The sequence below is a fragment of the Heliangelus exortis genome, chromosome 23, assembly GCF_036169615.1.
Source record: "Heliangelus exortis chromosome 23, bHelExo1.hap1, whole genome shotgun sequence".
Lineage (NCBI taxonomy): Eukaryota > Metazoa > Chordata > Aves > Apodiformes > Trochilidae > Heliangelus > Heliangelus exortis.
This window is the reverse complement of record NC_092444.1, coordinates 2,945,403-2,970,390: the sequence shown is the minus strand read 5'-3', so window position 1 is coordinate 2,970,390 and position 24,988 is coordinate 2,945,403. Positions and strand designations below refer to the sequence as shown.

General features: G+C 48.0%; 1 protein-coding gene and 1 long non-coding RNA gene across 5 annotated transcripts in view; one reads left to right on the top strand and one right to left on the bottom strand.

The window, feature by feature from the left end:
* PAX7 (paired box 7) overlaps positions 1-24,611 on the bottom strand; it is a 101,389-nt gene extending 76,778 nt beyond the window's left edge. The window contains exons 1-4 of one of the 4 annotated variants that reach the window (XM_071766721.1): positions 24,418-24,611; positions 22,195-22,430; positions 21,351-21,480; positions 20,149-20,277 (exon numbers count right to left, since the gene is read on the bottom strand). In XM_071766721.1, the coding sequence (XP_071622822.1) occupies positions 20,149-20,277; positions 21,351-21,480; positions 22,195-22,430; positions 24,418-24,502 (580 nt within the window). In that variant the 5' untranslated portion in view covers positions 24,503-24,611. Of the gene's footprint in view, positions 1-20,148; positions 20,278-21,350; positions 21,481-22,194; positions 22,431-24,417 lie in introns of those variants that run through there. The other 3 variants (XM_071766722.1, XM_071766718.1, XM_071766720.1) reach the window with 3 other exon arrangements.
* LOC139806716 (uncharacterized) lies at positions 608-5,726 on the top strand. Its single transcript, XR_011730332.1, has 3 exons — positions 608-2,194; positions 3,415-3,541; positions 5,306-5,726. It is a non-coding gene; the product is annotated as an uncharacterized lncRNA (long non-coding RNA).
* Positions 24,612-24,988: the final 377 nt, after the last annotated feature.

Genomic DNA, 24,988 nt, shown 5'->3' with positions numbered 1-24,988 from the left:
TGATGCTATAAATACTTAGGAATGAGCTCCGGGCCCTGCATTAAAATCCAAAATCATTTAAAACATGCCAGAGAGGAGGCAATGGGGGAAAAGAGCTGGCAGGGGGGAGCCCGGTTTATGGAGCTTTACAGCAGGGTCCAGCCTTCTTCAAACAACCATGGGGGGTCACTTTGCATTTTATACCATTGCCAGCTAAGTAGAGACCAGTTCCTCAGTTCATGACTCTTGTTTTCCAAGCCTAAGACAGGAGGAGGCTGTTGAAGTTTTGCAGAGCTGGTTTCTTTTCCCGTGCAGCCTCCCTCAGCTGGGAAATGCTTCTTACTGGTGCCTGCCCCAATCCTTATAAATGTCTTATTGGTCAATTTTGCTTACACAGGGAATCCTCTCACAGACATGGGATGGGCTGACTCATTTGGATCAAGTCGCCCACAAACCTAAGCCTTTGCAGGCCAAAGCTGGAAATGTGTTTTATTTCCAAGGAACATCTACTTGTTTGCTCTGTGAGCTGATTTGCCTTGAAAGAATTTTTTTTTTTAAAAAAAAAAAAAAAAAAAAAAGGAAAAAAAGCCCCATATTCAATCTTGGGTAGAAGTCATGTAGGTACCACGGGAATTTTCCTGCCTAAAACCACCAGGTTTTGAAGGAAAAAAGCCTGTGGCAGGGACTCTGCTTTAGTCATTTTTACACAAGGTTCCAGTCTGGGCTTTGCTGCTGATACACCATGTGAACCTGAGCTTCACTTCCTTTATCCCCCAGCTCCTTTCTCTGCCACAGGCTGGCTCTGGCTGTGCATCCCTACACCCCCAAACACAACAGCTGCTAATCTCAGTCCCAGCCTACAAAGCAAACAAAATTCATCCATCCCAACCCCAAAACAAGGCATGATGCCCTACCCCAGTCCCTCCCTGTGCAGACACACACATCTATTTCTCTTCCTTTTTCTATGAAACAGGAACCACCAAGCCAATGGGTGCAGGATGTAAGGCCAGAAGATTGCACAATCTTTGTGGATTTGAACCTCTCTTTTTCCCCTCGTGCCCATATGCTGTGCCTGGACGTCTGCTGCTGTGTGAAGTCTGATTTAGTTTGGTGTCTTCTCAAGGGAAGAGGTTGGCTCTCATCTCTGCGTGGCTACTGAGCACCAGGCACACCAGTGGCACTGTATAAATGACAGTGATCATAAATAGCTGACAACACCTGCTGGGTTTGAATTGGCAACAAGTGATAATCCTGTGAACAGCTAAATGGGACTTGGGGACTGTGGGTATTGGCCTGGTTAACTGGCTCCTTGCTTTGATTATGAGTTTGTGTTTTCCCGTTCCTTTTTTTTGCCCATGGAATGCCTCAGGGAGCCACTATGGGAACAGGAATGACCCAAAAATCTGTTGGTCTTTCTTTACATCGGGTCCTCATCTGTTTCTTTTTTTCCTTTCCGTGGACCCACTTGTGATGCTTTCAGGCAAATGTACCTTATGGAAACCCCAAAAGGAAATAATAAAAAATACCCCAGCACTTGAGGGGCTGCAAAAGGTCCTGAAAAAAACCTGGGCCCCTCTATCAGTCCATGAATAAAATCAAACATGGATGTATTTGCTTGAAGGCTCAGAGGCCTAATTAATTGACCAAATTGTCATGATTCCCTGAAAGCAATCCCTGCAAACAGGGCTTGGGATTCAGCACACACAGAGATATATCCTGGAGAGAGGGAGCTGGCCTGGGGCAATAGGATGCTCTCATTGCATCTCTTGGAGGAAAGCATCATCCCACTGTGCCACGGCTGAAAATGGGGATGCTGAAGTCTTCCTGGGGTGTGTAAAGGGTTAAATGGCAGGAATGTCACCAAACCCACACACCAGGCTCCTGCAAACCATTGCCCTAGCTAATTAAGCAGATACTTCCTTACCTGGGAAACACTTCTGCTTTGGTTGGATGATTGTTTTTTTTTCTTTTGCTCAATGTTTCTTATTCTCCCTGTTGCCTTTTTTGTAGTATTATTATTATTGTTTCATTTTTTTTTAATAGATTGGTTTTGCCCTTATGGCTCCATCTCCACTCAGGTCACCTCTCCAGGAACACTTCTCCTTTGGAAAGCACCAAGTACAGGTTAGGAGGGTTATAAGTCACATAACCCCCTTGAGGGAAGTTTGGCTTTAGCCAGCCATGAAATAGCAACTCTTCCGCTGCAGAGGGGAAGGTGAGGCTGGGGAAAGGGGGATAATTTTATTATTATTATCATCGCTTGACCTCCCAACCCAGCGCTCAGAGCTGTCTCTTGTTAAGCAGAGTGCAAACAGTCTCTGCAAGCACCAGAGACCCTTTACACCGATCCATCATGCAACTTAGCAGCCCCCAAAACGCCCTTGCAGCTGCTGCAGCAGCTGGGCTGAGATGCTACCTCTTCAGAAGGATCCCCTCAATGTGACAGCAGGGATGAAGGGGACCTGCAAACACCCAGGGTTGGGATGTAAAGGCAAGAACCAAAACATCTGGGGGGGCTGGAAAATCTTTCTGTACAGGTTTACACCCTGTCTGGGCTATGTGTTACACTCTGTGCCTCTAGAACTTATTTTAAGAGCCAAAGAGATGAGAAACTCACTATTTCCCTATTTTTCTCCCACTGTCCAGACAAAAAAATACCTTGAGATCATAAAACTAAAACGCTACCAACTGCAAACACACATTAATATCTCCTCCCCCCTTCCAAAGCTTTTTAAAACTTTTCTGGATTAACTGTACAGAAGGTGGAAAATGTCTGGAAGGGAGGGGGGGGGGAAAACAGAGCACTCACACAGTTCATTGTGATTTTATGGGAGAAACTGAAGCTCCCAAATTATTATCCAAATTATTACTCAAATGCTGCTCGGCCCTGTTTCCCTCCAGCCATGACAGAGTCTGGACCTGGGAGCAGGTGCTGGCAGTGATGTGACCCACAGCAGCAAGTTTAGGCATTAATTTGGGGACTTTTCCAAGCACTCATTGCCAGGCTCACCATCCCCAGCCCCTCTCCTCAGGATGTTTCTCCCTGCCACTGCATCCTGACAGTGCAAGGCTGGTGATATCCCGGGGAAAAGGGGGAAAAAAAAAAAAATACATAGAATAAAATAAATCCATCAAAGCCTATTAGTTAAATTGCTCTGTGCAAACCTAATTGACCACGAGGGAACTCCTAGACAAGCAGGCTGTAAATCGCGATTTTAACAGCAGCAGGGGGAAAGAGGAGGAGAGAGGGAGAAAGAGAGGGGGGGAAGAAAGTTTGCGATTGCTGGGGATCATTTTAGGCGACTGGCTGGCTGGAGGCTGCGGAGAAAAGGGCTGATCTGCAGCATATGGTGCAAAGAGCCAGTGCTGGGGGTGGAAGAATAAAAACCCCGAAGGCCGCAGATCCTAAGGAGCTATTTATTCTTCCCCCTGCAGATGTACATTAATGCAGGAGGAGTAGGGGGAGCAGATCTTTGGGCTGGAGAAAGAGAAACAGCGCTCCTTCCTTTTAACATGCTGTTGTCTGGCTTGATCTTGTCACTCCAAAGGGACCCATTCAGAGGTATTCATGCATCTGCCTCGGGGGGACAATGGGACCTTAGTTTATAAACTGTCTGTCCAGTTGCCTGCGGCCTTTAGTCCTTTTGTTTTCGCTTCTCTTAATAAACTTTTTGGGGGAGTTCATCAATACGCTTGAATAGCTGATGTTCTCATTCTCAGAGGGGGGAATAACAGAAGGTCTCGAAGGTTTTTTTTTTTTTTTTTAATAGGGGTGGGGGTGGGTTGTTGTTTTTTTTTTTTACCCTTCTTTTTTTTTTTTTTTTTTCGCCCTAGAAGGGAAACCGAGGCTTGAAAAGCATCAGAAAAAGCACAAAAAAAAAAAAAAAAAAAAAAAAAAAAAAAAATCTGAATCAACCCTAAACAAAACCTCTGTTCAAAAGAGACGGAGAAATGAGCAACATTTAATTGCGCTCCCACCCCGAGCAATGTTCGTCCTGACGACAGAATTAAGACGATCTCCGACTAATTTTACAGCTCTCAAAATATTTTGGGTAGGGGGATTGGGAAGGAATTTCGGAGACCAGGCTCATTTCCAGGGGATTTAGGGCTGAAAGCTGGCTCTAACCTTTCCCCCTCCGTTTCCCCCCATTCCTCCTTCCCCCGACAATTGCAGAAATCATAACCCAGTAGATATATATACACACACACCACCCTCTCAAGTTCTCAAATCAAAGGTAATATCCCCAAAACGAAGTCGCTGGCCCGGCCCGGCCCCTCCGGCAGCTCGCCGTGCCCTCCCCTTCCCCGGCGCCTCCTTTGTAGCATAGCCCGGAGGCGGGGGGGTGCGGAGATGCCCCTATTTCTACAGGCACAGCCCTTTCCCCGTGCCGGTTCCCTCTCTCCTCCCTTGATTTCTCTTTTAAGGCGTTTATTTTCCTGGCAGCCCCTTTCTCCCGCCCCGCAAAGCCGAGGGGAGCCCGGCTGCAGCCCAGCGCGGAGGCGATGCTCGGCTGCCCCCCTCCCCACCTCTCCTTCCCGAGGCAGCCCCCCACCAACCTCTCTCCCCAGTGACTCCAGTTCAGCGTTTTAAAGTCCTAATGAGTGTTGACAAGTTTAATGAGTTTGTTTTAAAGAGGAAAAAACTGGTCAAGTCGAGATTTCCGAGTCAAATCCATTAGGAGATCCCATTCAAACCCCTTCTGACAGCTCAGCCGCTCTCACACTTCACCAGCCAGCGCAGGGCCGGGCTGCTGTGTGAACCCGAGCCCCCTGCCCCACAGCAGGGACCCCCTCTCCTGCCCCACAGCGGGGACCTCACGGCCGATCCTCACGCCCGGGATGCGGCGAGCCGGGGTTAGCGCTGCCCGGGGAGAGCAGCTCGTCCCCGGTTCGCCCGGGATGGAGGTTAACCCCGCACCCCGGGGAACCTCGAGGGTATCCCTTGAAGATGACAGAGAGGTGGGGAAGAGTTGGGAACCCCCCAAACCAGCCCTATAGAACAAGGAACGAGAGCAGGCGACAGCCAAAGGGGATCGTCCAGCCACGCAATTACCTCCAGTTTCTATAGGAAATTTCATTAAACGCCCCGCTATCCCACCCCCTTTTCCCTCTCTCTTTCTGCCTCCCCCTTAACCTTCATATAAGCAAACAGCCCTGTGAAGCCGAGGTGGAGGTCACGTTAAGTCATGCAGTCTGACTTGGTGAACTTTGAGCTGGGTGATTAGGAGGGGGGTTCTCCTTTTTCAATTTCTCCACTTCCTAGGTCTCTCCATTGTTCCAATTCCAAACAGCTGCTGGTGCTAATCTTTCGGTTATTTGCAATCAGGAGGAAGAAATACCCACACCCTAGAGTGCTCCGATATTAGCCTTGCCAGCAGAGTAAAGAGACCACTGGAAGCTGGGGAGATGGAGGAAAACAAAACAGACCCAAGTTATTGAACTCAGTTTGAGCCTTTCAGGTACCTCTCAATCCCAAATCCGCGCCGGCAGAAAGCCATGGAAATCAGGCTTACAGGTACCACCACATCACTTAAGTCGAGCCTGATTTTCTTTCTTTTTATTTCTCTTTCCAAAGGTTAAACTCCTCCATCCACCCAAAGTCTGGCCAAGGCGGGAGGGGAGGAGAAAATACCATCTGAGGGCGAGATGGGAGGAAAAGAAGCGACCACAAAAGCCCAGTTGGAGGCAAACCTGGAGAGCTACGCCCAGGAGGGTTTTGCTCGAGCTGGCTCTGAGGGGTTTTTTTTAATTTTTTTTTTTTTGTGTGTGTGTGTTTTAAGCTAGTATTAAGAAGGGATGGAGAAACTAAAGGATTGAAGGAACCTGCAGTTCCCATGGTACTTAAGAAACCGTCCTGCTTACACGTGTGGAGGTGGTGAAACACGGGAGTGCTCCCGTGTAGGAGACCCCCTTCTAACTCATTTATTGCCCTAATAAATAGGGCGGTGGGTGTTCATTAATGATGGGTGTGGATTAATGACGAGTAATGCTGGGTTCCTACTTTAAATCATCCCGAAGCAGAGAACGGAATGTCCCCTCACTTCCCAGGCACCAAAAACAGCGCTAACAACTCAAAACCTTTGCCAAGATCCTGAAAAACCCAGCTCCAAATATTGCTGGGGTGGCCCCACACGTGTCCAGGCCGAGAATAAATTGCCGTTTTCTCGGGGGTTTATTAATATGCTGCCCTGGCTCTGCCGGGGGGGAGCCCATTAAGGCCTTGATAGTCTTACACAGCCCCTGCCTGGCCCGCAGCCCTCTCACCAGCAACGCGAAGCCTTTATTGGTTTACTTAGGTGTTAATCCCTTAACAATCAAGTTGTCTGACCATGGAGCCCCGTCTCTATTCTTGTTTACATCTAATTACGGGGCTGAAATACCACTTCCCTTCCCAACTTTCCACCCCCCCCCCCTCTCCACCGCCTCCGCCTTCCCCCCCCCTCCTCTTCAAGCCTTCAAACCAACTTTCATTTCACCCCTTTTAAGCAGGTAAAGCCCCTTCTCCCGGGGAAGCAATTGAAGATAATTACAGCAGCGGTGGCTCGGCGGCATCTCTGCTGCTCTGCCAAGCGCAGATGGCTGGGAAAAAGGAGTCTGAGCACCACAAAACCTGTCCCTTCCCCTACACAGCCCACCTTTGGAGATGGAGCGGCCCTTCTCTCCTGCATCCACCCTCCCCTAATCCAAAAATACACACACACACCCCGGAGGAGCTCCGCTCCCCAAGATCTGCAGAGGGAAGGAAGAGTTCTCTCATCCCGCTGTCACAAGCATCTTAGAACTTCCCTTAATTCAATTAAACCTCGTAACTCCAGGAAACCAGCGGAGATCCACCCAAGCAAGCCAGTAACCAGGGCTAACAAAGGACCTTTCTTTCCAGAGGGTGTAGGGACCCCGCTGGCCCATGTGTCATCTATAGCCGGCGACTCCTGCCTCTTCGGGGTTAACGATTCAGACACCACTGCGAGCTCTGGGACTGCAACTTGGCTTAGATAGCGTCTCAGCCCTGGGGCAATTCCTCTAAATCAATTTTCAAAACAATCAGTTTAGGGGCTTTTAATTAAGCTTTAAACCAGTGGTTAAAAATAGCAGTTTACTTCTTTGGGATGCAAACTAGGCTAGCGTAAAAATAAATCAGAGACGGGCCCGCTGCCTTTTGGGATTCAGGGAGACGTAGATTATATACGTCCCAAGATTACAGGGATTTTAGGTTTTTTTCTTTTTTCCTTCTTTCTTTCTTCTAATACTTATTCTCTCCCGCAACAGCTGCTCTATCCCTGCCAGACACTGAACTGTCCGGAGGACCGCAGAGCCGGGGGATGCTGTGCACTTTTCCCAAAGCAAAGCAAAATTTCGGCGGGGAAAACCTGGGTCAGCTACCCGCTGCGAACCGTCAGGTTCACCGCATTTTTCTTAATATCGTGAAAGGGGCGGGTGGAGGGGTGTGTGTAAATTATAATAACTTAAAATAATCTATCTGGCTGGGCTTATTGCAAGGACAAATAACCCAGCCCGGAGATGGGAGAGCTGCAACCCCAGCCTGCTCTCCCCATCGCTCTCCGCAGAGATGAATTTCGTTTAAGAGATGAATTTCGGCTCCTTTAGTGCCTTTGTAGTTTAAATCGGATCCTCCAGGTTCTTCCCACCTCCCCACCACCCTCTGCCTTTGTTTAATACTTTGGTGATTACAGCAAAAGGGATGCTTGCAGGGCCCAGACCGAAACACACGCTCCACACCTTTAAATCCCTTAAGCTGGAGCAGGTTTTTGGCTCCTCAGCCTCGGCCGGGAAGCAGATGCTTAAACGCAACTCTCGCACCAAAAGCAGCTCTTTAAAGGGACCACTGCGTTAGGTTGATTAAAGAGTAATTAAGGGCGGTGGGACTCCTTTGGTATTGCTTCCAGGACTCGCCGTACCCGGAGGATTTCTCCCTAGGTGACCCAGATAAATTACAGATAGGGTTGAAATAACTTTTGTCCACGACGGGCCGGGATGAGCCTGGACCGTAAATCCCTGCTCAGCAGTGGCTAATGAGGCAGTCATGCAAAACGCAGCCAGTTAAACCTGAAAAGCAGCGGCGTGGGGTGACTTCTCCCTGCCAGACCCTGCGGGTCGGTTTGGGTTTTGTTTTGTTTTGTGGGTTGTTTTTTGTTTTGGGTTTTTTGCCTTTCCATCCCTCGCCACCCCTAATTCCCAGCGGGTCTGAGCCGGGGGAGCAAGCGTTGTCTCCTTCGCCAAACACGCAGCCGAGACCTTGACCCAGTTTTATTCCCAGTTTAGGGAGAAAACTGGGGTCCTGCCGCCGGGCTTTTTGTCCCGTCTCCGTGCTGCTGAAGCTAAGGGAGTGGGAGAGTTCCCCGTGCCCCCCAAAAGTTTGTGGGGAGACTATTTTGGGGATAACAGCAGCTGAGGGAGAGATGATGCGCCCAGCCCGGAGAGGATGCGCAGGCCGGCGGGGTGGGGACCCCGCACCGTGCCGGTGTGTCCCCGAGAAGGGTGGTTTGGGGAGGTTCCCTCATTTTTTCCTCATTTCAGCGGGAGGAAAGACCAAAATTCCCCTTAGAAAAATAGAGAAGATCTCACTTAAATAAAAATAAATCTCACTACAGAGGAAGACACGCGGGGAGGAAAAAATAAAACCGGGGTTGGGAGAATGAATAGGAGCTTTCATCGAATAACCTGCTCTCAAGTGGGGAGGGAGAAAAACCTTTCCACAGCTGGATTCATTCCCCCCCCCAGACCCTCTCCTTCCCATTCCGTACTACTTCCAAGGACTTTCTGCTGCTGCTTTTCCTCCGCTCCTTCCCTGAGCATCCCCCCTACCCCCGCCTCTCCTTCAAGAGCCTTCCCCCCCTTTAGATCTCAGCGTGTTTGCTCTTGACTTCATCCACTAAGTCAATAGTTTGGAGATGCCCTCATCCTCAGAGGCCCGAGCCCCCGTGTCCCCTCCCTGTTTTCTCCTGCGGATAATGGCAGCCTTTTGTAGTGTAATCAAGCTCCCGAGGGGTTGGGAGACAGATATAGATTCTTGGCATTTGTCGGTGAAAATGAAAGCTGGATTAGGCAGAGGCGGCTGCACACTCCATGGTAAAGGACAACAACTATTCCCCCATTGAAAGTCCCATTCTGGTTTGGTTATTTTATCTTTAAAAGTTGTTTGTATTTCTAAAGTGGCTATTGATGCACTTAGAAAGTGTAGCAAGCTGTAAAGCCTCGCTTCAAATGAAAGGCGGACAAAAAAAGAGAGGAGGTTAAGGGAAGAAAACAGAGTGAGAAAAAAATACCATCAGAAAAAGAAGGGGGGGGGGGGGGGGGAGGGAGAGGAGGGAAGGTGGCAGAAGAGTTAAAAAGATCAAATTCAGCCTGGGCAAAGTTTAAAATCGGAGAGAAAAGTCACGAAGTCACAGCAGCCGGGAGAGGAGCGAGGGCACAAGGGGTTTCGGCTCCGCTTTTCCCCCTTCCCCGTTTCGTAGGAAAAAAAAAATAATTACAGTATTTAAGCTTCCGTGCTGACAACGGGGGGGGAGGGAGCGGAGGGGGGGCGGGGATATTTTTTTTCTCCGCAGGGGACACTTGACTCTTTGCAACTGAACTCTAAACCCGACCAACTCTCTGCTCTGAAGTTTTATTCTTTAGCGATTGATCACAACCACCACCCTATTTTTCTCCCTTGACAGAGGTTTGCCGAGCAGAAACGGGGAAGATTGTCCATCTCTGCACTATTAACCGCTGAGCATTTCTCCTTGGGAAGCATGGAGATTTTAACATTTTATATATATATAATTTCCACTCCCCAAAATCACTCGGATGTGACTTGGATCCCCTCTTCCCTTAGATGCGTCTTAATCTGAGGCCGTACCGTGTCTCCCTCTTTACATATCCCCCCTCCAGTGAGCAGGGGGTGGCAGGAAGGTGGTTATTTTGTTTGTTTGCTTTAAAAAAACCCCAACGTTTGTAAAAACTTTTTCTCCTCCCTTTGCTGGAGTTTCAGGAATGGAAATTGCAGTTTACCCGCTGCGAGCACACTCAGCCACACGCACAAGGGAGGGTTTGTGGCTGCAAGGAGATTAAGGGGAAAACTCCAGGAAAAAAGAATCAAATCAGCAAGGTACAAACCAAATATTGAACTTCCCCCCCCCCCCCAAAAAAAAAAACCAAAAACAGAACACCAACACCCAATCTCCCTTCCCCCCCAATAAACAACCCCCCCACCAACCTTAAAATAGCTCAATTTGCTGCTATTTAGCATCAAACAGACATTCATCTCGAGAAGTGGGTAAAGAATTTAAACAGAATTAAGTTATTGCACGGGAAAAAAATAACCAATCCCTTTGGAGAACTCCAGCTTTTTACTAAATACGCGCGTCTATACGTGGCTGTAAATATATATACGGTCCTTTTAAAATCACCAGCAGCTCCGCTATCTGCCCTCTTGGATAATTTACACCATACAAAGGTTGGGGGCTATTAATCCCGTCCCCCCCAGCCCCCATTCCTATTCATGTCAGTGTTTCTTTCTTTTTTTCAGCAATCAAATGTGCCGGAGACAAATGCAGCGAATTTAAACATGACTGTCCCCTGAATATCCCTCGACATCGAAGTGTCCTTTGTACCTTCACCCCCTCCTTTTCAAGACGCAATATATATTTCAAAAAGCAAAATAATGCAGCCGGGGGTTCTGCATTGAAGCTCAAGATGAGGCTCTACTTGGACTGGTTTTTCGCAAATACTGATTTTTTTAAACCTATAATAATTTTTATGGAGTTATTTAAAAGTGGGAAGTTTCACGGACGATTTAAAGGACCTTTCTTCTAACTTTAGGCAAGGCGAAAAAAATCACACCCGAGTATTTTTAACTCCACTTGGAGGGGAGTTGCTCAAATGCAGCTACTCGTTGAGCAATCTTGTCGAGTCAACTTTCCTCCCTATCCTTTAATTCCCAATAAAAATGCAAATCAATTCGTCTCCATAATGGGAACGAGAAAATAAATAAATAAATTCCAGAATTGCGGTCGCTCCGGACTTTGCTTTCTATTCCACATTTGGACGCAAATGGAAATGGCAGGAGTGGAAATTCCCTTCGAAAAACAGCATAATTTTTTTTTTTTTTTTTTTTTTTTTTTTTTTTTAAGACATTCCGTCCCCCCCAACCCCTTCCCTACTCTAGGTTTGGGGACCGCAGTTTCATAACTGACTTTGCCCCCACCCCAACCACCTCCCTCCCTCCCTCCGCCTTCGTTTAAAGATGCCACCAGGTCACTTTGATCCGCAGTCTTTAGGGGCTCGGGACAAAGAAGGCAGTGAAGTCTGAAGGCTGCCGGGGGTTTGTGTCCCCCAGCTGCCCGCACCTCAGGAGGGAGGGAGCCCCGCCGGCCGCCCTGCCCTCAGCCCCGCTCCCCAGGGTCAGGCAGAGTGCTGCCTTCCAATTTTAGCACCAGAAAAAAAACAAAAAAAACCAAAAAAAACCCAAGGAAATACAAGACACAAGAAAAGTGAAAACCAAGAAGGTTTTTTTTTTTTCCTCCCTCTTCTAAAGAAAGCGAGCCCGGGGGCAGGGGGCAACTGCCTTGAAGGGGAGAGCGGGTGTAAAAATAGTTTTGCCCTTCCTCTGCCTCCGCTGAGCACCCCCTCGAAACCTCCCTCGGGGCTCTGGAGCATCCATCCCTCCTTCCCTGGGGCATCCCTCCCCACATCCATCGCCCTCCGGCAGGGCAGGGCAGCCGGAGCTGACCAGCCGTAAGAAGGGCAGCCCGCTCCTTGAACCTCATTTTTTAATGCCCCGCACCCCCGAAAAAAGAAATAATTTTTTAAAAAAAGACTTTTTTTGACGCTAACAGGTGGAGGTGCCAGGGGAGCATCCCTCGGTGGGGAAGGGAAATCTTCCGTTTTCAGCGCGACCGCCTTCGCCCTCTCTTTAGGAAGAGTTGGCTAACCTTTTTGACTTTTATTTTTGTGATTATTTTTATATTTTTCTTTTTTTAAAAGAGTGCTTTCCCTCGTGTCAAGCCCCAAACGCTCCAGGAATCCCAGAGCCGCGCAGCCCGGCCGGGCCCGCAGCCTCACACAAAATGGATGAGCAAAGATGTCTCCCCAGCTCCAGACTTCATGAATGAGCGACCCCCTTCCTTCCCCTCTCCCTCCCCATCTCCAGCTATAGATTGATAGATATAGATATATTTCATGAATGAGTCGAGGGTCCTCCCCGCCTCCCCCCCTGCCTTGGCTATCCCTGCAGAGCCTATAAACAGCAGCGGCCTTTTTACAACAATTCATCACAGAACCCAGAGCCATCCAAGCAAGTAATATGTAGCCTCAGATCTAGTATGTCCCACAAGACAGAGCGCCTGCTAATTAATAGACAGTGATTCCTGCAAGCAGCCCGAGCAGTCTGTAATATGATGAACTTCCTTTGTACCGGTGTCACCACAAATGTTTCTGATAAGGAAAAGCATCCAAGGATCAAAGACTATAAGCTTCTCAATTTCCTCAAGCTGCCTCTACTTTTCCTCACCTACTTTTTCTTTTTCTTTTTTTTTTTTTTTTTTTTTTTCTCTCTCTTTTTTTTTTCCTTCCTTTCCCAGCCCCTCCAAGGAGATGCAAACCTCCCTCAACCATCCAACAGCTCAAGTGCAGGGCTTGGTCCCAAACCGTCACCCCAGAAATATCATCATCAATTGCACTTTCATATTCTGGCCTTAAAACAAAACAAAACTAAAAAAACCCCAAACAAACAAAGAAAAAACAACCCAAAAAACCCACACCTCCGGTTCTGTTTCTCTCCCACACCCCGCACCTCCGCATCCGTTCCTCACTTCTCCCCAACTCCGGGTGACAAATGTCTTTATAACCAGGCATTAGCTGACATCTATTTTCTTTTGTGCTAAGATCATGCAAACTGCGAGCGCGCAGCCGAACCCTCCCGAGCGACTGCCATCCCCGGGTGGGGATGAACCGGGAAGGAAGAAGATTTTTGGGAAGTAGGAGATGCCGGGAGACATCAGAGGGATGCACCAAACCTCCCACCCCCGGGCACTCCGTCAAAGCCGCATCCTCATCCCAATCTCTCCTCCCTCCCTGAGCTGCACCTGCGCTTCCCAGCTCCTTCAGTCCTTGGATTTTCTGAGCTTACTGGGGAGAAAGGGATAAGGACCCCCCCCCAAAATCCAACCTTCGAGGTGGCTCCACCTGCGTCTCCAACCCTGCGCGGAGGGGGAAGTGAAGCAGGGTCAGGCAGGAGCAGCTCCCACCCGGGGTTCCTCCTCCCCGTCCCCCCCTCGCTCGGAGAGATTTCCCAGCCTGGGACTCTCTTCCACAGCATTTTCTCGCCCTCCAAAAACAAACCCCAGAGCCCAAATCAGACTGAACTTCAGATTAAATTTTTAAAAAATAAATAAAAAAAGAGGCAGCAAAACCCAGTGATGGAGAAAAGAGTAATGTGGCAGCTGATTGAAATGAGCTTTTTCCCCCCCTCTTTTTAATATTTTTTTTTAAGAATAGTCTCTATAAATATATAATATCTCCAAAGCTCAGGTCTTAAGAGGGTCCCTTATTTGCTTATTTCTTTTGTAGCAAACGTAATTTTCAGAAAGATACTTCCCCCCCCTCTGCCTTACCCTAATGCTCGAGTAAGTACCTTACAGCTTTAAGGCCAATGTTATATGTGCTTTAAAATCCTGCCATGTAAATTCCTCTGAAAAATTTGGAAAGCTTCTTGGGAGGGGGGGGAGGGCTAGAAGGCGGGAGGGGGGGGGGGGTGGACTGGGAGAGGGGGAGAAAGGGGAGGTTAATCCGGGTTTAATGCTATGATGCAGTCACAGGACCAGGGCTAGGCTGATTGTGTTATCTCTTCCCAACATTTGGGTCTCCCATATTTCACCCAGCCAAATAGCTGCGAGAAAAAAGTGCGTATGGAGGCACTCCTGACGCCTCAGGAAAATATGTTATTAATATCTAAATAACTTCCCAATACTGTCTCTAAATCTCCCCTTCACCACTCCAGATGATGAATTCGTTTGAAGTGTTCTCCCCGTCTCATCTTTTCAGTGTCTCTCTCTCTCTCCCTTTTTTTTTATAACCAGGCTTATTTCAAACTGGTAAATATCTAATTCCTTTAACCACACTGCAGACACGTCTCTCCCCTCTTATATACAATTCTCATTTGGAGAGATCCACATATACATGTCTCTATAAAAGAGAATAAGCCTCAACACAGCCTTAAACTACTTCTTTAAATTATTTGGAGGTTGACGCGCTTTTTTCTTTTTCTTTTTTTTTTTTTTTTTTTTTTTTTTTTTGGTGGGGGGGAAGAAGGGATCTGTTTGTTTCCGAACAAGCCCTGCACACACCTGGATAACACATTTTGCTCTCAGCCTTTCCTGCCGCTTAATTCAATCTCTGCCTTCTTTCTCCTACCCCAATTATGGGCGAAACCTCGGATTAGAAATAGTCCTTACAGTTTCCTTCCTCTTCCCCTCTCTATCACGTCAACCATCTCCCCCGCATGGCCAAATATCTACTTCCTACCCCTTTCAGTAGAATGTAATCTACCATCCACCTTCAAATCATGCATTAATACGTCTAGAATGTATTTCCTTTTCCTTCCGAGCTGAACCCCGGGCACCCAACCATCCAGGCAGCGCTCCTCATACCAATATTTGCCTTTTTTTCCCCTCCCCCGGTCTATAATTGAACCTATTCTTCTCCCCCAAAGAAGGGAGGGGGAATGTTGTAGAAAAAGAAGGGGGGGAAAAAAAAAAAAAGCAAACCACAAAACAAAACCCAATCAAACAAACCCTGGATCACAAACATCTCCCTTATATTATTTCACTTCCTACTGTATAATTGAACCTCTCTCCCCGCATCCTTGTCTTAAGTTTGTTTTTAAAAACGTCTTGTATTAGATTATACTCGTTTATTCCCCCTTCCAACCTTATCTCTCCTCCTCTCTTCTCTCCTTCCCGTCACACTTGATTTAGGAAGGAGTTTATCTTGCAAACATTTGCCTACTTTGTTTATGTAGACCAGGTTCTGCAGCTACTTGTTCCCAAAAGCCACTGTTTGCCTTTGTAATTGTTATCTGTGTTTATTGTTGTACCTCATTTGTCTCAGCTTTTTTTGTGACATGTAAGCTCCGTGTGTGCTCACATCCAGCCCCCCCTCTTCCTTCTCCCTCTCCTTTTTTTTTTTTTTTTTCTTTTCTTTCCCCTCCTTTTCCCTCTTCTCTCCCTGAAATATGCACAGAATAACTCAGCCTAAAGCCAATGAATTGCTTGACACTACCCTATCTCTTTCCTGCCCCCCATTATTAGAGCTGATCCCACTCGCAACACTCACAAATCCCGCCTGGTCTCTGTTTGATTAGATTGCCAACCTTTCGTAATCCCTTGATTTGATGAAGTGTCTATTCCCTCTCTCCCCCCTCCTCCGCCCCCCCCCCATCTCCCTTCTAAACATACATTTACAGAGAAAGCGCTTGTTGGTTTTAAATCGATGCAGATTGTTTGCTGATAAATTGACTCCTTATCCCCTCTCCCCCACTCCCCCCCTTCCCTGTTTGAGAAACAAAGCCCCTTTCCAGGTGTATGTGTGTTGGGGAGGGTCTTCCCCCCTCTTTCTCCCTATCCTTTCCCTCCCCCGAGACTAATTAAATTTGGCAGGACTTGGTACACCCAGCCCAAAGAGCTTCCTCCTGGCTCCAGCCCCCCAGTGCCCCCCACATAAGCGACAGTGACCTCTACTAAATTAAATCGTTATCACCTCCGAGTGTCCAAATATCCCCCCCCCCGCCCCAAACCGCTTTTCTCACCTGGATTATTCCAAGAAAAATCCCCACCACCACCCCCCCCCCGCCATCCCTCCTTTCTCCAGCTCAAGCAACAATTGCCACGCCGCGATCGGGGCGAAAAACTCCCTACAATAAGGTGGAGTCGAGAGAAATAAAACCAGGCAGAAAAAATAATTTAAATCCCCCCTCCCCCTCCACATGTTTTCACCCCCAGTTGTGACCCGCTTGAGCACCGCCCCAGCCCTCAGCATCCTCCCGCAGGCATCCTGCATCCCGCAGCAGTGCGGGGGGGAGGGAGGACCGGGGTGACACGCGTGGGGAGGAGGAGGGTGTGCGGGGGAGCCCCCGCACTTCTCTCTCCCTCCAGTCCAAGCAGATCGCCTTCCCCATAACCCCACTGCCCCCTCCGAGCCTTCCCCCGCGTCTGGTTGCAATTAATACCCCGCCAAGATGAGGTTTCCCCCTCCTGCTCTTCCCTCCTTGAACCCTCAGCACCTTCCTCAGCACCCCCTTAGATTTGGGGGTTGCTCAAATAACCACAACACCCCCCCCTCCCTCCATCCCTACCGAGCACCTCGGGTGTGAGGGAGAGCAGCGCATCACCCACGCGTGACCCTCTCGAATAAACCCCAAAATAAATAACAACAATCCCCCCCTTCAAAATAATAATAACTCGGGCTTAACAAGGGGAGGGAAAAAATTATACATATATATATATATATATATATAAAATAAAATAAAGTGAAGCCTCATGAATATATGCCCAGGGCTAGCTGGAGTGAGCCGTTTAAAGATGAAAGTGCAAAGAAATAAAGGCTCAATTTAATCTGCCTTAAAACCCTTCAACTTAACGTTTGTGCTGGGAACTCAGAGAGTGAGTACTGATTGGGGATAAATACATTTCTTAGCATGCCTTGGAGCTATTACACCCTTCTCCAACACAGCTCCCTATTCAACAGCCACAGTTTTCATTACCAGCTCTAATAAGTCTTAACATTATTAAATGCCAAGCAGACGATAGAAAGAAACAGGCGCAGGGTGGAAGCTTTCTTTAACACTTAAAAAGAGAGAGCATTTAGGGCTGTCTTCCTCCGGCTCCCCGCAAGGAGAACCCGCAAATGGAGCAAAAGCGTTTGTCAAGAAGAAAAAGGCCAAAACAAAGTTTTTATCCCCCCCTCCTACCTCCTCTCCCCACGCCATCCTCAATAATAACAAAAACGCATTAAAAAAAAAAAAAAAAAAAAAAAAAAAAAAAAAAAAAATTAAAAAGCAAACGCCAAACCCACGCAGAGGTGCTGAACAAGTGTCAGGAGCGCGTTAGTGTTTATATTTTATTGCAAAGCGCCCGAGAAAATTAGCAGGGTAGGGAGGGGGAAATCTTTAGAGTCTTATTATTTCCGAGAAAAAATAAAATAAAATGAAAAATACCCAGCGCACACTGAGTGTTTTACAAGTTGAAACATCAATTACCTCAAATGGGGCCATTAAAACTTTTTCCAGACGTGAAAAATAGACATTGAGGACGGTAATTTTTTTTTTTTTTCTTTTAAAACTGCGCTCGACTTTGGGCAGATCGTGGCAGCGCTGGGATGGAGCCGGGTCCGACCCTCCGCGGCTGCAGTTGATGCTCCCCCTCCCCAAGCCCCAAATTAATGTTTTTGGGGTTTTTTTGGGGGGGGGAGGTGATTTATCCGCAAATCTACAGAGTCAGAGCGCAATTGCGGCGGAGATAAAAGAAAAAAGCTCACCAAAAAAAACCCCAGCAATAAAACCATACTGATATACAGCGATTTATCTCAAGTGATGGGAGAGGGCGCGGAGCCTGCGCGCTCGGAGGTAACGCGGCGCTCCGCGGGCTCCGGCATCAGGAATTTGCCCAAATTAGCCCTCGATTCAACCCGAGCTGGTTTCATAAAGAAATGGGGGCTCGTGTTTTATTTGTCCGCGATATTACCCATGAAGGAAGAAGGGAGCGTTTTGTTTTCCTTATTGACACACACTTCTGCATGTTATTAAGGAATAAAAAGCCTCCAGCTCCTTCCCTCTCTCTCTTTTTTTTTTTTTTTCTTTTTTTTTTTTCCTTCTTTATTTTGGGGATGGTGATGGGGAAAACATTCCCGGACAAGAGGAAAAAAAAAATAAATCAATCAGCAGATTAATTTTTTTTTTCCCCCCAAGCGGTGAGGCTCAAATAAAATAAATCTCGAACTCAAAAATCTCCCTCCCCCGCCCCAATAAAATTAAAAACACCCCAAAGTGATGGAGGGGGGGAACTTTCCGCCGACACAATAGGCCCGATTTGCAAATGAGCATCGCCTGTTTCCAAATCACAAGCAACATTTTGCAACGTCCAACGGCCATCCTTTTGCCAACAGACGGTCCTATAATATTACAAAACTATCTAACAGCAGGGAGTTTTGAATAATTTATCTCCCTTTCTTCCCTTCCTTGGCCCTTTGTCCCAACTTTTTCTCCTCCTTGCAGAATTTTGAATGAGAATAGACAAGCCCTCCCTCCCCCATCCCTTTACTCCATTTTTAAGGCAGCCTAGGGTTTTCCCCCCCTCCCCCCCCCTTTTTATTTTCCCTTTTTCTTTTTTTCTTTCTTTTTTTTTTTCTTTTTCTTTTTTTTTTTTTTTTTTTTTTTTTCCTTCTACTGTTTGCTTTTGTGGTCAGGAATCTTTTGCTTATAAAGCTTCAATAGACTTGAAGGTCTTTGTAAGTGAAGTTCATCTTCAAGGTTGGAAAAAAAAGGGGGGAAGAAAGAGGGGGAAAGAGGGGAAAAAAAGGGAGAAGAGGGGGGAGAAAAAAGTGGGGAGAAAAAGGGAGGGCAGAAAAAGGGGGGGCAGAAAAAGGGGGACGAAAGGAGGGAAAAAAGGGGGGAGAAAGGGGGTAAAGGGAAAAAAAAAAAAAAAAAAAAAGATCGTATCCTTAAAGAACCCCCTTTTCTGTACCTAAATTTTAAACTCTCGGTAACATTTGATGGTGACACGGATAGGCTTTTTTTTTTTTTCCTGCCCCCAGTTCCCCCACTTCAGTATTTCCCCCGCTCACCCGCATTGTCCCAAAATAGGGAAAACTTGTTAGTTAGCGAGAAACTTTGTAAACCACCCCCTCCTCCTTCCCACACCCGGAGCAGGAACCCTCTCCACATGGAAAATAATTCTCCCCTTCCTCCCCCCAGCTCCTTCTTCACCCGACACCGACGATCTCGCCAATTTTCCCCAAGTTTCCAACTGACTCAACCCTGGCAGACCTGGATCATCATTATTTTCCCGTTAATTGCAGAGAAAAACCAAGCAAACCCAAATTCCCTGCAGCTCTTCCTCTAGACTTGTGTAATTGCAGGGTCCCCCCCTCAGAAAAAAGCACCGAACTCCATGCCACAAGGAAATAATTTTCTGCCCAAACTGAGACAGCAGCTCCTCCCTCCCTTTGCTCAAAACTTCCTCATCTTTTCAAACACCTTCACTGATAAACCTCAGTTATGTCCAGTAAAAATTCCATCTTTCCCACCTTTTTTTTTTTTTTTTTTTTTTTTTTTTGGACTGGGGAAGGGGAATCATCACCCCCACTTGAGACTGCCAAAAATAAAATCACAAACACCACCATGGCTGGTTCCAACCTTGCCTCATCCCTCACCCCACATTCACAGCACAGGAGCTTTCACAACTTTCATTTTTCCTCCTTTTAATTTTTTTTCTCTTTTTCATTTTTCCTCCTCATAATATTTCTCCTCCCACGAGAGGAAAGCGCTGACGGGGGGAGCACTGCCCTGGCCTCACGATTATCAGCAGAAACGCCAGGTTGAGTTTGCCTGATTTGATTTAGGGGTTCAGCCTCCCCCCGGTTTCCTCTGACCCCAGGACCCCCCCTACTTCCCCTCAGTGCATCCCTGGGACCGGTGGCCCCGCGGCAAGCACCGATCCCGGCTGCTCTAATTAATATTGATTGGCCAAATCGGTCAACTGTCAGGCAGAGTTTCAGGGGACCACTTAGAGAGCAGGAGAGAAATCTGTTTAACAAATTCATTTAAGAATCAGGGATGCCTCTCCACACACACACACACACACACACACACACCCCTCAAGCCATCTCTTTTCCCTCTTGACAAATCATGGATCCGGAGCAAAACACCAACAACTCTTCCTCCTGGGAAGAGGAAGCCTTCCCAGGCACCCGGAGTCGGAGGGGTCGGGTACCACCTTCTGCTCCCAGGGCTTTGCATCACACCCTCAGCTCTGCCACCACTCATTTTTGGGAAGCATCAACACCAGAGGCTTTGGAGCCACCCCTCATCTTACTCTCGCAGGGAGGGATGTGTCCCCTCCTCTCTCAAATGTCCCTTCCAGCCCGGCTCTGGGTGCCCACACTGTCACTTTTTACCTTTGTCGCCCAGGATGCCGTCTATGCTGTGCTTGGCCTTCTTCTCCCCATCTTCCTCCTTCTTGTCACAGTCCTCCTCTTCCTCTTTCTTCCCGAATTTGATGCGTAGCACACGGCTAATCGAACTCACTAAACCTCAGACAGTCAAAGACAAAAAGGCAAGTATAAGCTGCCTGGGAAGGCGAGGTGGAAACCATCCAGGAAAACCCAAGCTGGAGCTGCATGACCTGGGCAGGAGGCCTCGCATCCCCACCAAGGGCATCTGCACCCACTTTTCCCGTGGGGATGCACCTGCCTGGTCCTCTGCACCCTCTAAAACACCCGTGGGCTCATCAAGCTGCTGAGCTGGACACCTATAGTTGGGCTTGCTCATCGCCATCCCCCTGAGACACCCAACACAAGCAGCACCCAATTGTGTGCAACGCCCCATGGAGTATTGACACCCCAGGTGTGCACCCCCAGGTTCAACCCTGCTCCATTGTCCCCCCAGCACTCAAATTCACCTCCCTCAAACCCAAATGGGATGCAGAGCCTCAATTCAGACCTGGGCCCTGCCCTGGACCCCACTTTTTGGGGAAGGTGTGCCCTGTAGAAAGGGCTCAGCCCCCAGAAAAAAAAAAAAAAAAAAAAAAAAAAGAGAGGAACTCTCAGCCAGGACCTAAAGGACTCACATGTCCCTGTGGGTCAGATCTTGGGGTATGGGGTCATTTTTAAGGAGCAACAAGGGGCCCTGGCTGCTGGAAACACTGCTCAGCTGCCCCCACAGCAAGTCCCACCAGGGCACCCAGGGGCCCCTTTAGCCCTGGCTTTGGGGTCTGTGCCCCTGCAGGCTCCTTCCACCCCGTGAGCCCCTCTGCTTCCAAGGCAATTGGAAGAAGTGGGGAAAATTGGTTTGTTTGTGTTTGTTTTTCCACCAGACCACAGTCTGGCCATGGCATAACCCTCCCCCCTCTTGCCTGCTGTTTATTTGCTGCTGTGGGTTTGTGATTTTTAATTCTTTTTTTTTTTCCTTACAATAGCAAAGGCGAAAAGGGTGTTTGTAACCCCTGTAAATGCATATATATATGAACTTTTTTTTTTTTTTTTTTTTTTTTTTTTTTTTTTTTTTTTTTTTTTTTTTCCCTGATGGCAAGAATAATTTCCCTCCATCTTGCTGAAGGTTTCAGGACGGGGGTGTTCTTCTTGCCAAGTTGTCTTCTCACCTGAGGGCACGGTGCTGCGGTCGCAGTGTCCATCCTTCAGGAGCCTGTCTCGGATCTCCCAACTAAACATCCCGGGATTTTCCCTTTTGTATTCCTCGATTTTCTTCTCCACGTCGGGAGTCGCAACCTGCTTTTGTGATCAAGGGACACCGGTGCATAGCCGAGGGAAGGGGAGGAAGAAAGAAATAAAAGGAAAGAAAGGGAAAAAAAAATGAGAGAGAGAGAGAGAAAAAAAAACACTTTTAATTGAAAAGAGAAGGTGTTCAGCTCAGGTCAAACCTCCTCTCCCTGCCTGCTGGTTCGGGGGCTAAAAACAGGGATTTGAAGGGGGCAAAAAAGAGGATAATGAAGCCGGGCAAAGTCGCTTCTTTCCCAAATAGTGGCCATTCTAAAAATAATGACCCTGTGGGGACGAGGATGAGACCCAGGGCTCCGGGGGAGATACAGGGGATGCTTTTCTGGGGGACCTAAGAAAATCAGGGATTTCCTATTCCCCGAAACACCCCGGGTCGCCTTCTCCCCACGCAGTGGGGCCGAAGCAAATGTTTGAACGCCCACCACTTGTTGCACACGGGGGTGGGGGGGGAAATCACTTCAAATTTATTCATAGCCTTCAACTCTGCACCCATCGTTTTACCCATTCTGAGCCTGCAAATTGCAGCTTTATTAAACCCCCTTCCCATTCTCTCCCTTTTCCCCGCGTATCCGCCTCAAAAAAAACCCAACAACAACAGTAAACCAACTTCTCACCCCCTAAAAAATCCTCATTGACTTCATTTTATTTATTTATTTATTTATTTTTAACAGGAACATGAGTTTAACTCGGCTCCAGCACTGCACTCACCCTGGGTTTGCTGCCTCCGATGGCTCCGGGACGGATGGAACCCGTCTCCTGGTACCTGCAGAGGATTTTGGAGACACAACCGTGGGAGACCCGCAACTGCCGGGAAATCACGCAGGGCCGGATCCCGTGGTGAGCCATCTCCACGATTTTATGTCGAATATGGTTGGGAAGTGGACGACCGTTGATGAACACCCCTCCGAGCTGGTTCACCCTGCCCTGGCCTAGCGGGGTGGAAACTGAAGGGAAAAAAAACCCAACAACAACAAAACACAGAACAAGAAGGGGGGAAAAAAGTTAAAAGAGGGAAAAATCCAGCAAAACGGGACGCATACCGCCACGCACAGGTATTTGAATTTTTAAAAGAACGGAAAAGCCTCCCGCCCATCCCCTGGCCTCGGTCTTTTTCTCCATCAAGGAGATTTTACCCCGACAGAGGGAAAATAAAAATAAACCCTGACCCGCCCGCCCATCGCTCCGAGGTACCCACGCCGTTTGTACCCATAGCTGTATTTTTTTTTTTCGCTGACATTTCCCACCTATGTTTTAAACAGCATCCGACGGGAAAGGCTTTAAAACCACATCGCAAAACCTCCCCAAAAAGTTCCCCTTTCCTCCCCCTACTTATAAAAAACCGCACTGCACTTCTTGCTTCAAATTACAGGGCCATCCGCTTTCAAACAAACTTTAAAAAATAACCTTTAAATACCCTACAGGGCCCTTTTTAAATCTGTGTGTGTGTAGTTTTGTTGAGCGGTTTGGGGAAGTGCGGAGTAAGCGCGGATCCCCCGACACCTTGCGCGGAGCATCCCCGCCTGGAGCGGGGAGAAGAAAGGTGGGGGGAACCAGCGGCTTCTTAATCCTCCCCCCTCCCCAATTTGTTTAATATCTCGCAATGTAGATCTTGCAGATTAATATGATTTCACAGGCTGGGGAAAAAAAAAAAAAAAAAAAAAAAAAAAAAAAAAAAAAAAAAAAAAAAAAAAAAGAAGAAGTTAAAAAAAGGGAGAGGGGAGAACTCAGCTGGGTAATTTGCAGAAAGGCTGGAGGGGGCGAGGGCCAGGGGAAGGCAGGGGGGGAGGGGGGGAAATGTGTGTGATTTTTTTTTCTTTTTCCCCCTTTATACAAAGAAAAGTCGATTCCAGAAATTGCCTCGCGATTTAACAAGAATCATGCACCACTAATTCCGAGTCACTTGGCCAGCGCTCCCTGGATATATCATTATCGACAGATAACACTCGAGTGGCCAATTTTACATTCAAGAGGTACTAAAACCGCCGGCCGCTCTCTCTTTTCATTATTCCCAGTCATGTTGTGCAAATATTGTTGTAATCCTTTGATCCTTTCCCTTGCCGTCTGTTTTACTTCATTTGCTACAGAAAAGCACTTTAACAAATCCCCCCAGCTTGTGTGTTTTGCAGCCTGCGTGGTTTTCCACAGGTTTGAGTTTCGCCACTTGATCACGGGCTGGATGAAATTTGCCTGGTTAATAAATGCGGGGAGAAGGGTCCCGCTCTAATTTTCTCTTTCCTTCTCCCCCTCCCCTCCCGTCCCCCTCCCCATCCCGAAACAACAACCCCGGAACACAAAGAAAAAGGAGATAATGGGGAAAGTTGATGTGCTGCGAGGTGAGGATGACACTTGGAGAGGTGACAGCTACAAAGTCTGTGTCCCCCCCCTCCCCTTTTCCCCTCGCCAGCCCAAGGACAGCTCAGTGGATGGCTCCCACCTCCGGGCTGTTGTAATTTTTTTTTTTAATTATTCTTTTCTTTTAGAGAATTTTAAAACAACCAATTTGGTTGGCTTTCCCGCATCTTTTTTTTTTTTTTTTTTTTTTTTTTTTCGGGGATATTAAACGATATTTGCAGGTTTAAAAAAAACAACACCAAAACGACAACATCCAAACCGTGAGAACTTGTCCCCAAAAAATCTGGTACTACTTTAAATAGGGGAAAACGAGGGAAAATAATAATAATTAAGAAAACAAACAAACAAACAAAAAAAGCCCCCAAACAAACAAAAAAGCTCAAACCCGGTAATTTTGCGGGGCCGGAGCAGCTGCAGAGGGAAGGGGACGGAACCGAAGTTGGATGCTCAGGTCGGGATCCCCCAAGCCCAGCTGCAAAGTTCAGCTGCAGCCCTGCCCGCCCCCCCCCCCCTCGTTACACCAAAGGGGGGGCAGGGGGTGGAAGGAGCGGTATAGAGAGGTGCTTTTCCCAAACCTACCTTCCAAAGGGAATCCTGTGCGAGGGTAGTTTTGCCCCGGAGCCGGGCGCATCATCCGAGGCACCGTCCCGGGCAGAGCTGCCATGGTAAGGGGAAGGGGATTTGGGGTTGCGGAGTGAGTCTGGTCCAAACTGGGGCGGGGAAAGGGGGGGGTGGGGAGCACCCCTTGGCCCCGAGAGAGCCTTGGGGGTGGGGGGCTGCGGGGTTGAGTCTCCTCGGAGCCGAAGCTCTTCTGTCTTCCAGCCCGCGGCTGCAAAACAAGGGAGAAATCTGTGCTCCAAGCCAAAATAATAAAAACAATAGTAATTTTTTAAAAAAACCCACAATACTACTAATAAAAAGGAGGTGGATGGGAAAAAGAGCGCAGAGGGGAAGGGGGTTAAAAATCACCCACCAGAAATTCCTCTTAAAGTTTTAGGGCTATGTCACAACCGGCCTGAGCGGGCGCTCCGGAGGAATGTAACCCGGGAGAAGCAGCCACAGCCAAAGTTGCCTCGGTGCTGGGCTGGGCTTAGGGCTGAGGGGGGGGTGAGGGGCGTGGGGGGGGATGGATGGAAGAGGCGTATGGGGA